Source organism: Protopterus annectens, chromosome 1.part0 (genome assembly GCF_019279795.1).
Source record: "Protopterus annectens isolate FY-2018-M chromosome 1.part0, PAN1.0, whole genome shotgun sequence".
NCBI classification, from domain to species: domain Eukaryota; kingdom Metazoa; phylum Chordata; order Ceratodontiformes; family Protopteridae; genus Protopterus; species Protopterus annectens.
In genome coordinates, this window is record NC_056725.1 from 1,045,654,905 (window position 1) to 1,045,669,053 (window position 14,149).

Below are 14,149 nucleotides of genomic sequence, written 5' to 3' on the forward strand. Positions count from 1 at the left end.
GTTAGCCAAAGACCTTCTGTGTTAGCCTGTACTTCAGAGAAGTAGATACCAAACAGGAGAGGACCCAGGACTGAACCCTGTGGTACTCCACTTGTCACTGGTCTGAAGTCTGATTTGGAGTCTGCTACTTTCACAGTGTGGGTTCTGTCAGTAAGCCAGTTGGCAACCCATCTTGTGACATAGGGATTTATAACTAGTTTAGTGAGTTTATCTATAATTCCAGAGTGGGGGATGGTGTTGAATGCCTTGGTGAGATCTAGATAGGCTTCGTGAACCACCTTAACCGCATCTATGGCTTTGGTGACTACTTCAAAGAAGTCTGTCAGGTTTAGGAGACATGATCTGCCTTTTACAAACCCAAACTGTGTGGGGTCCAGAGTTTGGAGATCTCCAATGTCTTTGTTTATGAGTTCCATGATGATACGTTCCATGGCCTTGCAGACTAGGCTCGTCAGGCTAATGGGGCGGTAGTTTCTGGGGTCTGTTGTGCCCCCCCCCCCCCTTTGTGGAGTGGGATAACTGTCACTGTGTGCCATTCAATGGGCACAAAGCCTGAGGTGAGGCTATGATTGAACATGGTACTTAGGTGGGGTGCCAGTTCATTCTGTAGTTCATGTAGAAGGCAGCCTGGGATGTTGTCAGGTCCCACGGATGCTGTGTTCTTGGCTCAGGATTCCATAAATAATTCTGAAAGAGTGTCTAATTCATGACTGAAGTTGTAGCTCATGGCACCTTTTGTTTTCTGTTGTATCACAGTGTGATTTATTCATTGCTGTTAGTCATTTACTTAGTTTTTCCTTTATTGCCTAGGCAATTTCTACAGTCTCTTTTTGTTATGTACTTATTTTCCATGAAAAGATATCATACAAAACTGAAGAACTCCAAATGTTGAGACTTTGAACACTTGTAGCAGAATGTGTTTTTTTTTATCTAGCCCTTTAGTAATAATGTCATGAACTACTGCATAATTTACACATTAGTTTAATGTTTGTTTTTCTGACTATAAATAGACTGTGTGTGTGTGTGTGTGTGTGTGTGTGTGTGTGTGTGTGTGTGTATATATATATATATATATATATATATATATATAGTGAGTGAGAGAGATAATGTACAAATTAGTATTCATCTTAGTTTCATTTAAAAACCTTTCACTGTTCAAGGTGCACTTAATATACAGTTTTTTTCACAGATACATTTCAGTAAAGAATCCTTAAGGCAAATCAATTTAGAACTGGTAGACAAATTTTATGTGATGTGTAGTAAAATATCTACTCTGTAAGTTGTAATTCTTAACATTGTGCTACTGTAAATCTTGAAACATTCATTTGACTTTGCAGGGTGCTGTGGATTCTAGATGAACAACTGAAATAGGCAAGGATGGAATATACATATACAGAAGAATATGCTGACAGATACATAGTGTGTAATGACAATGAATGCTGTTCACCTGCTAAACGTATAAAAATAGATGGTCTTTCCCAGGAAACAAAGGAAGTCCAGTCAGTGTCTAGGTTTCTTTGCTGTCCAATGAAGTCTGAAGAACTGTTGACAAATGAAGTTTTGTTCTCAGAAAATGCCTGTGATGTGGCCTTCACACAGGGCAACCCTTTGCATGAATGTTTAAATTCTGTCACAAAATCGCACATAAATGATGTCTTTGTTCCATCTTTTCTGAATGCCGTTATCAAACATGGTCAGACAAAGGAAGAATGTGGTGCTAAATCAGAAATGGAAAAACAAATGTGTGCTACTGAATATAGAATGACTGAAGACTGTAGCAGCATCATAATAGAGTGCAGCAAAAGTATACAGATCATTAGTTCTGCAGCTAGACAGCTTTTTATTCCTGCAAGAGGTAAACGTAAGAGAGGTACTGTCAGTTCAGAAAATAATTATGGTTTAATCAGTCACGTCACATATAAATTAGATGTAAGGAATGCCCTAAACAGATTTCAGAACAAAAACAAATCAAACGTCTACTTAAAGCAGTTTACAGAAGATGAAAATAAAAATGATAACATATGTAGTAGCCCGAAATCATTCTGTTATACTTCGAATGTGCCTCAAACGTTCAGGAATAAAAGAAGTAGCAACTCTATAAACATTTGTGTAAAGCGAAAAGCAGAAGTCAGATTAGAATATGAAAAACTAAATAAATGCATCAAACAAACAGAAGGAAATGCAGAAGTCAATACAAGTGAAACTCCAACAATAGAAAACACGCAGTTCCAAATGTTTCCAGTTTATAAAGAATATTCTATAGAGCATTCTTTTTGTATGTTTCAAGATGTTAAGAGCCCAACTAATAAGGTACATGAAGTGTTTGTAGAACTATTGCCTGAGTATAATAATTCTAAACACTCTGTACTACTAGCAAGAGCTTCAAATAATCAGTTATTTCAAGAAAACATTGACATTAATATGCAGAAGATACAGAAAGAAGGCATGACTGTGTATAGTAAAGACATCTGTGCTAATCGTGTCCCTAACTTAAGCATTCAGTCAGATGGCAGCTCACTTAAAGATCCAGTTCTTGAAATAGAAAAAAATAGCAGTACAGCAGTGACTGAGTGTTACTATAGAGACGGTGCTGTCAGTTCTGATTGTGAATTCCACAGCAAAATGCATTTAAGCAGCAAAAGGACAGATAAAAATGTCAATAAGCAGCTGGAGGTGGAAATGTTTCTGAATATCCATACAAATAATGACATATGTGCCATGATGAGTGGTAAATTCAACAGATCACATTATCATTATTTCAGCACTATTGATTCCAAATGGCAAGATGAAATATGTTGCACAGACCAAGATAGAAACATGTGCAAATTACGATACTTTATATTTAAGTATTTGGCAAATGAAAAGTATAAGACAGAACTTCAGAAACTGAAAGACGTAAATAATGAACCATTAACAATTAAAAGAAATGCAGGGAATATGCCCTTAACCATCTTGAACACAGCAAAGGAGATCTTTAGAAATTGTACGATACTGTCCTGTTCCAAAATGCCACATTGTGGTCACCAAAGCACTGAAACCGACTGCACTTTTATAGCTATCTTGATGGCATTTCAGGTTAAAAACAGCAGTATTTATAGTTATCTATATTTACCTTTCAGACTTAGCAGGTTTTGCTGTTCATGTAGATATGTGAGAGACCGAAGAATTAGTTGCCGAGAAAGTACACATGATAGTGACAATAAGAAAGATATAAGGAACAGTGAAAGCATAGACATCTTGAAACATCAGAAATGTTTCCATGATTGCAGTTATACAGAAGAAAGACAAAATAAAATACCAAACTGGGCACTTTATTCTATAAATAATCTGCTGTCTCATTACTGCTCTGCTGAAGCTAACATAAATAACATCAACAACACAATCCAAACAGATTCAACGTGCTTTTTGTCCAACAATGTATTGTTCTGCACTGAAATTAATACGGAGAATAGAGAATATTTCTTTAACAGATGTATAGGTCAACAAGCTGTCCCTATCTTTGAATATCCTGAATATGAACCTTTGCTCAGATATTGCTTTAATTTGTTTGAAAGGTCTCACAATTCAGGCCAAAAAACTAAAGATGTACAACACAAATTTGACAGGGATAGTGGAAGAATACAGAAGATTATGTCCCCAAATTATAAATTACTCGTTCAAGAGAATTTCTCAAAAAAACTGACTGTAAATAGAACAGCTCGTTATGAAATCTGCTTTTCAATAGAAAAAAACACAGCAATAACAGAGGACAACACAGAAACTTCGGAAAATAATAATGGCAATATTATACCTGAAAACAATGTTATTCATCTTACATCATCATCCATAGAACTCAATTGTGTTGAAAAGCAAAGTACTTACGATTTACAGAAAAAGACACAAGCAATAAAAAATGATGCATACTTTCTTGTTTCAGAACGCTCTCTAAAACTTGAGAAAAATATAAAATATGAATACATATCACCGAATAATAACGAACAAGAATTTTGCCTTTGTAAAAATGTCCTTTTCTTAGATTTTGATTCTTATGAAAAAATTGCACTTAACGGTGACTGTGAAGAAGTGGAGTTAGCTGTGCTTGCAAAAGGAATCAAATGTTTTAATGAAGAGGAAAGTACAGAAAATGGAATTACCCTTAACGAAGCACAGAAATTCATTTACAAAAGTGACAGTAATGAGGAAAATATGTTCCTATCACCAAATTTGCTACCCAAAACATATTTTTCAGCTTGTGAAACCAATTCTTTACATCCATTGCATGTTCAGAAGAGTAACAGTGGTTACCCTGTAAAAGCAGAATTTAGTTTCAGCACTCATTTAGTTACTGAACAAACAGTGAACAGAAAAGCAGAAAAAAATCTATGTTCAATGTTATCACATGATGGCATTTATTATAATAAACCCTCTCAGATTTTACTAAGGAAAGCATCATCACTATCAAGGGGATGCACTAACCTTGTAGGTAAGAAATCTATTAAAACCTTCACCTTCAACATACCAAATGAAAATTTCAGTTGCATGTTGGCTACACTACCTGAATCTTGGATGTGGCCGAGGTCTCTACCTTTGAATTTGCAATTGAATTACACATGCAGATCAGATACTCCATATAAACTATATTTTTCTAGTAATGTCATAAATGCAATACATGATGTATTAGACCCTACTTTTCACACTTCAGAGAAAATCTCACTATTTCAGAAATGCGATAAACATGAAAGACATTTCAGCCTACAAGACAGTAATGCATTTTATCTGAATGTTGGACACTACGACTTGAATCATAGACTTGCATTTTCAATAAACTCACAAGAACATTCAAGTGTGTCATTTTGGACAGAAGAATCACATGAGATATTCAAAAACAGTTTGACACATTCAGCAGTGGCAGTTTTACCTGACATAAAGACTGAGTCTTCTACTGCTGTCAATTCTAAGCAGAACTTTAATGAATCATTTACATATAGTGCTTGGGAAAACACAGCAGTTAAACATGTCCATGAAAGTAAAACAAGCCTGCTAAGTTTAGAGATGAAAGAAAAGTTTGATGAGGTGCTGAAAGAGTTGTCTTTGTTTCATGAAATCAGCCATGAGGAAGAGCAAAACATTACTAAAGCAGAAACAGCTTGCAGGCAACCGTGTATGGAAAACAAAAGCAGAAGTAACGACTGCGACATCGAAAAAGAAGAAAAAACTATTCTAGAACGTCCTGAAAACTGTGACTACTCAAGAAAAGAAAGCCTTCTAAATCAGGAAAATAAGGATATGAAAAATAAAGAGTTGTACAGAAATGAACAAGAAGTTCCCGAAATTGCCTCATTTGATACAGATAAGGAAGAGTTGCTGTATTCACCTTCGAGAGCTAAAGGTTGGTGTTTTATTTTTAGTCATTTACCCTAAGATATAGTTAGAATGTTAATCAAATAACTACTTTTAGTGACATGGTTTATACTATTGGATTCTATAGCCTTAAAGAGCACTCATGTTTAAACAGATTATTGGAACTGAATTTGGTACTGACTTTATATTAAAAATGTGGAGTTGTAATACATTAAATTTTGGCAAATTTGTAAGCCACTGCAGTTAGAAGCATAATATGAGGTCAATGCTGGTCTTTTCAGTAAACAATTGTGCATAGCCTTGCCTAGCAGGCATCATCTAGTCAGCTCTGATTTGTGCAAACATTCACACTATAGGGAGAGAAAAGAGCTCTCATTCTTTTATCTTTGGTTGAAGCAGGACTGTTTTCACTAGCTAAATGATACAGCTTTTGTGAATAAATAATTTATTCTTTCAGTAGATGAGTTGCAAAATATTTTCATTTAATCTGATTTTTTTCTGCAAGTCTTTGATGGTGGATTAATAACAACATGTTTTTAATGAAGTACTTACTTTGTTTTGACTGTCTTGACTGTTAAGTTGCCTGCGAACTGCCTGTCAAGGATACAGCAGTTTGTGAGAAACTTGATAATGAATATATCTACATATAATTATAGGAGGTCTGTCCTTAATAACAGCAGGATTAAGGCCAAATGACACTAGGACTGTTTGACATGTTCAAATCTCCCATTCTACCATAGTCTGGCACTTGACACACTATGGTTCCATTCCTCTCCAAATCTATGTTGCTGTATGTCAGCTTTGAATTCTCAAAAATTATCCTTAGGTTACCAGTTTCCATTATCTGACAGGAATTTTGTTTAAAATCCGTCAATACACTGCCTCTTTTTAGTACCCTTCTGGTTCAGTTATATTAAATTTAAAATTTTGTTGGATTTCTTTTATATTGTTCTTCTATTCACCTGGATGGGTTGGCCTACTTACATTTTGTGCCTTGCCGACCTCCCCAGAAATGAATTAACAAATAAATTTGTATAACAGATAATGCAAATTGATAAACCCCCATTTTCTTTTCATCTAGTGTAGCCCCTATCAATAACATTTTCTGATTTTGAGGCTTTTGCCTAACTGTTAAAAAATAGATTGCTTGTTCTGTATATTTGCCTCTGTTCTTTGGTCATGGGGCAAAATGCCTTTAAGTGTCATGTTTATTACAGTTTTCGTAATGATACTGAAAAATTACTGCAATCAATTGCAACTCTTTATACTTGAAAATCTTACAAGAGTCTAGAGGAAGCCAGACCTTCCATCTCTTCAGTATAGAGTCAACCAGCTTTTGTTGAACCTTCTACTCCTAAACCCTAGAGATCACTGTGCTACTTAGCATAACTATATTCCTTCTTCAACAGTTTCAGATACGAAGCCAAAGAAAAAATGATTATGCTTTTCAAAAAGTAGTCATTTTGGTTACTGGTTCAAAATCTGAAGCTTCTCTTTTATGCAGTTGTCTAAAATTAAAGGCCTTTCAGACATTATTGCAGACAGAGGAATGTCTCATATCTTAAGATCCAAGTCTGCTACATCTAGATTCACCAATCCAGTGTCATTCTAGAACTGTTTTCTAGAAAGGAGCACTACATCTGTTTTCTCTTGAGCTAAGATCTCTGAATCTTTTTCTCTTTGAACCCATTATCTTCAGCACCAGCTTTGAGGCTGCTAATATTGATGGTCTCTGTCTTGATGCTGGATACTGTGGCCAGGGTCAATGTCTGAGACAGCAATGTTTTTATCAACATTATACACTGTGGTATCAATGGCTCTGCATTATAGTATTCCATCAATATTATTGTTGCAGGTGCCAATTATCCTGTCAGCCCAGATGATCTACCCAGAATTTCACTGCTGATGCTGAGTCCTTCCGTGTTGATTTCTGCTCCATGTGTGCCCAGCTCTGCAGCATTTGTTATCAGAGTTTTTTTTTAAACAAGAAACAACTTTGTCTATGTCATAAATGATATTCAGTTGTCATACATTTATATAAATGAAACCAAACCATATTGACATATTTTCAGATGCAAAAATTATACATCACATACAATATTTTATACAGTCATTCTCAATCGAACATTACATAGCTCATTCAGTTCCAGCCTTCCCTTAGATCTCTTTCCTCCTCCCAAACATTATTCTGTATGTATTGTTCCACAATTCCCATTTTTTCTATATCATTTGCTTTTACCCTTTTCTGAAGATCCCACTTTCAGTTCTTTTATCTGTTACTATATGCACCACTTCTAGTACAGTTGGTTTAGACTTTGATTTCAATTTTCTAGTAAATGTTTTTTTGGCAGCCACCAGAATTAAACACAGCAAGGCCTTACTATGTCTAGGCAATTCCTACTCTGTATCACAGGTCAAAAATTAATTTCCTTAGTTACATCAATTTTTCACTCAGTTTTTCTGACAGAGTAGTCTGCAGGAAATTTTAAAGCCTACCAGTTCATTACATCATTACACTAACAAAAATTATGATTTAATGTTGTCAAATGTTATGTTGTCCTAGCTCGCCGTCATTCTTACATGGATGGAGTTTGGAGCTGATCCTCGGCTCCGATTCAGCCGAATACACAGCTGGAAGTCTCAAACCTGGCTCGTGGCAGGTAGGTATCCCATGATGCAGTAGTGAAACTCCCCAGATCATATTTGCCGCTTTACGAGGTTGGATGTGCTCTTCTTGGCCGTGGTTAAGTTTTGTCTTTTTTCACTTCATTAGCTAAAATTTCTAGTAGTTTTTGCATTTATACTGTTTCCTAGTGTATTTAAATTGATAGATTAAGCATGTAGCTACTTTTATCTCCTCCTGTGGTTGGTGCTGCTTTTTGGCCATAATTTTTTTCGCAGGCTTGGTTGTATCCTGTAGTTATTGTAGTGGTGTGCTGTTTATTTTCCCTTTTTCTATAGTTGATATCTGGTAGTAGTTGATATTTGGCTCATTTAAGTTAGAGAGCTAATCACCCATTTTAGTTAGAGGGCTGGTAGTTTAGTAGTTTATGTGTGTTATTCCATAGTATCTAGGTCCGTTTCAGTTAGAGGTCCTAGTGCTATCCTTGTCAAGTTTCTAGTGTGATATTTTCTTAGATGTGGAATGTTTATTAGGTTAGAGTGCTAATTTGCCTTTTTTTAGAAGTGCAGTGTTCTTTAGTTTAGAGTGTGTGGTCTTTCGCAGTTTGGAAAGTCGCAATGTTATGTTGTCCCCATCTCACCTTCATTCTTGCTGGTTGGGTTCGGAGCCGATCCTAGGCTATGACTCAGCCATTTTACTATAGCTCAAGAGCTTATACTGGCTCAAGGCTAATCCCTATCCCTAGTCGTAGTTATCCAGATCTCATTTGCCACTTGCAGCATTGAGATTGTGACTACTGGGTCAGGCTAACTACTTAGTTTTTTGTATAGTGCTATCTTCGTTTTTTAGGGTTATTAGCAGTTAATTACCTTTGTGGTGTCTGTTTTAGTTCTTGTTTAAACAAAACAACCTCCTGACCTTCCTCAGCTGTTTTTTCTTGGTTTTTCTTGGCTGTCATTTTTTTAGGCCTTGCTTTCCTCTTGACCCTGTTTAACTTAGAGGGTTATTCTCTTCTTTCCCTCCTTCTGTTGGAGTAGCAGTTTAAGTTAGAGCTCTCCTACTGGGTGAGTCACCATTTTACTTAGAGGCTCTCCCCCTTCTACTTCTTTTTCCAAAAAACAAAAAAAAAATCCTTGTTTGTGTAGTTCTGTTTTTGCTAACCGTTACAGCCTTGTTTTTTTTGCTGTTTTGTGTTTTTTGGTACCCAGCATGTCTAAAGAATCGAAACCCTCTGGCTTTAAGAAGTGCAACTCATGTTGCCAAAAAATGTCCCTTACAGACGGGCACACAAGTTGTGTTTACTCTTTAGGGGCTGTTCACCTGCAGGACTCATGCTCTATCTGTCACACTTTCAGTTCCAGAGTTTTGCAGGAGAGAAAAAACAAACTGATTTTGCATGGCCTTCTGAAGAACCCGCAGGTGCCTTCGTCTCTGGTTCCTCAGCCAGCTAAACCTGCTGAAAAATCCCCTAAACCATCCTCATCAGTTCCGATTTTGGAACAACCTAAATCTACTGTGAAATCTTCAGCTCTGTTGGTTCCCACTGTTGGATCCGACAAAGCTATGTCTCCATCAGTATCTTCGGAGCCAGTCCAGTCCCATAAAAGAACCAGGTCTCCCTCTTTGGAGCTGGTGCACTCTGCTCCAAAATCTCCTTTGTTGGAATCTGGGGCAGGTAGTCACCAGTCCTTTTCTCACGCTACTCGGTCCTCCAGACTTTCGTATCATGATGTGGAGAGAGTGGTCAATAGGCTCCTCAAGTCACAGGTACTTGCCAAATTGCTATTGAGCCCAGCCCATAAGGAATTGGCTTCTTCGGCCCATCCAGCTTCTCTATTGGTTCCTCCTCTGACTCTCTTGAGCTCGGAGCTGGAGTGCATGGATTTCGTGGTGGTGGAACCGTCGGCTCTAATTACTTCTCCTTTATCAGTTCTGACTCCCATGCCGATCTCCTCGATGTCTCAGTCTATTGAGGGATCTGGGTGCCGAAGATCTCTCGTCGGCTCCGAGGGGTGAAGTGGCATCAGACCCTTGTCTGACCCTGCTCTCCCTCTCGGAGCTTCAGTGCAGGTGAGCTCGGCTCCCACAATAGCCTTAGAGCCATCGCTCTTGGTTCGCAGGAGATCTCCGGGCTCTTCAGAGCCAGAGGGTCTTTTGGCTCTGGACCATGGCACCTTCAAGGTGATGAGGAGTGTGCTGTCTCCTGCGACCACTCCACTCTCGGTTCCATCGTCTCCTTCTCCCTCGGTGTCTGTGCCTGCCTTTGACCCTCCTCCTTCCTCCAAGCGTAGGGAACCTATGCCCTAGGATGCTCTATTGGGTGACCCCACTACTTCCCTTGGAAGGAAAAAATGTAAGAAGATGCATTTGGACTCCCTTGAGTCCATCACTTTAGACACAGACTTGGATGAATTGGAAGGGTCCCCACGTTCCCCCTCTGAGGATGCCTCCTTTTCAGAAATCTTGGAAATATTTAGACAGAGGGGTGGCTGGAAGTCCCTAGCCCCTTCTTAGGACAAGTCTGTCTACCTGAACGCATTTGGTTCCCGATCCTCCACCTCTTAGGTGTCTTCGCCTTTTGACCCACTTTTGTCTGTAGTGAGTCAGAAGGCATGGAGCTCTCCAGAGCCCATGGAGCTGGTTCCGCAGAGACCAAATAAATTTATAACTGCACCCAAAGATAAGTCCTTCCTTTCCAAAGGGGTTCCTGTTGATATTATGGTGGTGGCAGCAGCCACTAAGAAGGAACTTGCGGAAACTTTATCTGTCCATCCGCTGAACAAGGAGTCCTGTACGATGGACAGGTATGGGAAGCCTATGTTCTCTTCAGTGATCTTTACTCTTAGGTTGCTGAATTTTTTGTCACACTTCACATGACTTCAGAGGGATCTCCTAAAGGAGTTGGGAGATACCCTGCAGGATCCTACAGCTGAGGGAGTTGGGCACAGGGAGGCTTCCTAGCTTGCTACCTTGACTTCAGTGGTTAACTCCTCCAAGAGGCTCATTTCTTATGCGGCAGATGGAGCGAGTACAGCAGCAGGTACCAGAGTTGCTTTGCAGAGACACTCCTGGATGCTTCTTTGTCAATTTGCGGAACCTTTCAAGTCCTGATTTACCAATACCCCTTTTGATGTCTCATCCTTGTTTGGGGCTCAGGTAAAAGAGACTCTCACCAGGTGTGAAAAGGATGGCAAGACTCTCTGTGCCGTAGGAGTCCTTTTTTTCCACTCTATCTAGACCCTACCCTAAAGGTCAGAAGAGTGGGAAAATGTGGTTTTGAAAATCCCAGGGAGCTTTGCCTGACACAAGTGGAGAAGTTTTCCCCAGAGGCAGAGGGAGAAACAATAATGGAAGATGCTGGCCTCGCAGCAGGGGGGGTCTGTAACATGTCTCAGTATGACAGAGATATGTTCTCTGCTAGGCCCTTCCAACACTCCTGAAGGGAAACCCGATTGTTCACCTCTGGAGGCAGTTGAGGGCAGACTATCATTATACCCAACAGCCTGGCAAACAGTTACGAAAGATGCATGGGTGCTGTTAATAATATCCAGAAGTTACAAAATTCGCTTTTCCCAGTTACCCCCATTAAGGACAAAACGTTTAATCCCAGATGTTCCACCTAGTCTTTGGGATCAAGCAATCCTAGAAGTACAAAGATTGCTAGAAAAAAGAGCCATCCAAGAAGTCCTCGCAGACCAAATCGAATTGGGAACTTACTCAAGGCTCTTTTTAGTCCCAAAAAAGATGGGACTAGAGATCCGTCTTGGATCTCAGCAAGCTAAAAAAAAAATCAGTAAAAAAAGTGAAGTTCTGGATTGTAACACTGCAGCCCATTCTTCCCTTTTTGGGTCAGGACAATTGGATGTGCTCCATCAATCTCCAGGATGCGTACTACCGCATAAAAATGGACAGGCAATCCAGGATATTCCTACGCTTCTGGCTGGGAGCCAAAATCTCCAGGATGCGTACTACCACATAAAAATGGACAGGCAATCCAGGATATTCCTACGCTTCCGGCTGGGAGCCAGTCATTATCATTTCAGAGCTCTGCCCTTTGGTCTCACCACAGCCCCCAGGATGTTTACCAAGTGTATGGCAATGGGTCACTGCTCACCTGAGATGTCTAGGATTCCAGGTGTTTCCATATCTAGATGAATGGCTCCTCACTGTTACCACCAAGATTAACTGATCAAACTTGGGACTACACAATTCAAACCTGTTCCCAGCTAGGCATCACCATAAACTATGAAAAGTCTGCCTTGTTGCCTTGTCAGTCTATTATCTTCATAGGGGCAGACCTAGATAAAAGAGCCATAACAGAAAAGCTGCCTCAAGACAGGGTATCAATGAATCATCAGCAAGTTTCATTCCTCATGAAAAAGACGAGAGTTCAGGCAAGAGATGTATTGAAGGTCTTGGGCTCAATGGCTGCAGCAATTACTTTAGTCCCTATGGCTCACTTCCACATGAGAATTCTGCAGTGGCTTCTTTTCGCTCAACGGTCCTTCCAGGATTTATCAATGTCACACATGATTTCGATCACGGAATCCTGCGAAAAGGACTTAGTATGCTGGCTTGTCTCCCTCCAGGTGACTCTGGGCAGACCCTTCCTAGACCCCCATCTAGTAGCCACAGTGACCATGGACACCTCCCAGATAGGGTGGGGGGGCATTATTTGGGACAGACTGTCCAAGGAATGTGGCAACCACATGAATACCACTTGCACATCAATGTTCTAGAGATGAGATCGGTGCTTCTGGCATTGCAAGCACTTCAAAACTCTCTACCTACCAGAAGTATTTCAATTCAGACAGGCAATAAGTCAGTGCTATGGTACATCAACAACCAAATCTTACTCCTTGTGTCGGGAGGCCCTTCGAGTATGGCAATGGGCGATATCTTCCCAACGTTTTCTGATTGCGATGCAAATGATTGGGAAATCCAGCATGATAGCGGACAGGCTCAGCAGGGCTATCCTCATGCCTCATGAGTGGTCCCTGAAACAAGAAGTTGCAGACTCAATTTTTTGCAAATGGGGTCAGCCATGCTGCAATCTTTTTGCCACTCCCCTTAACAACAGATGCAGCAGCTACTTCACCTTACTCCCCCCACCAGGACAGTCACCCAGGGATGCACTTGTTTATGATTGGCCTCTGGGACTACTTTATGCCTTTCCACCTTTTCCTCTGATCCCAAAGGTACTTCAGAAAGCAAAGTCACTGGGTTGCAAACTCATCCTCATTACTCCTTACTGGCTTTGTCAGACATGGTTCCCATTTCTCCGCCATCATCTACAAGTGGAGCCTTGTATACTGGACCCAGTTCTGGACGTCCTGATGCATCAGTCGGGCATGCTCCATCCCTGCCTCCAAACTCTCAAACTGACTGCTTGGTTTCTCCACTTCTAGTCTTAGCCAGGCTCCCTGACATTTCTCCGGCAGTGCAGCACATCCTGGTGTCCTCTCACAAGTCCTCTACCAGAAAGATTTACACTAGCAAATGGAAGAGGTTCTGTTATTGGGCAAATAATAACGATATTGATCCCTTCACTGCTCCTGTTCCCAAGATTCTTGATTTCCTGGCCAAAATGTTCGAACGAGGGGCAGCTGCAGCTACTATTAGGGTCCAACTGGCTGCCATCTCCAATTTTCATGTGGGAGAGTTGGGCTCTAACATCATGTCCCATAAGCTGCGCAAAGCTGCGCAAAGCACTCATGTTAAGTTGTCAATCTCGCCTTCATTCTTGCTGGATGGGTTTGGAGCCGATCCTCGGCTCCGACTCAGCCAATACTAAAGCTCGAGAGCTAATTCCACCGGCTCGAGGCTCCCCTATATCCCACAATGCTAGGCGGTAACTACCCAGATCTCATTTGCCGCTATAGCTGACGAGGTGCTTTTTCTACCGGCTCAGGCAGGTTAGTGGATTTTTTACCTTTGAGGTATTACTAATTCCCCCCTTTCTTTTAGTCAGAAATATTTTTATTGTTAGTTCTAATTTTTAGTTCTATCGACCCTAATTTTCGATTCCCTACCCCTCTTATTGTTGTTCTAGGCCTTCGGCCCTTCCCTCACCCCAGTCCCTTTTAAATAGTGTTGTAGGGGCTTGTGTGTATGTGTTTTTGCTACATAACTTTAAATTTTTTAGTATAGAGTGTCTGTTTTGTGTGTTTGTGTACAGCCTCTCTT

The 14,149-nt window shown here is 40.0% G+C and overlaps 1 protein-coding gene across 1 annotated transcript in view; it reads left to right on the plus strand.

Moving 5' to 3' along the window:
• The first annotated feature begins 1,761 nt into the window (after positions 1-1,761).
• The window catches only part of RAD51AP2 (RAD51 associated protein 2), a 578,351-nt gene continuing 565,963 nt past the window's right edge, over positions 1,762-14,149 (plus strand). The window contains exon 1 of the mRNA XM_044068412.1: positions 1,762-5,368. Within this exon, the coding sequence (XP_043924347.1) occupies positions 1,762-5,368 (3,607 nt within the window). The remainder of the gene's footprint in view (positions 5,369-14,149) is intronic.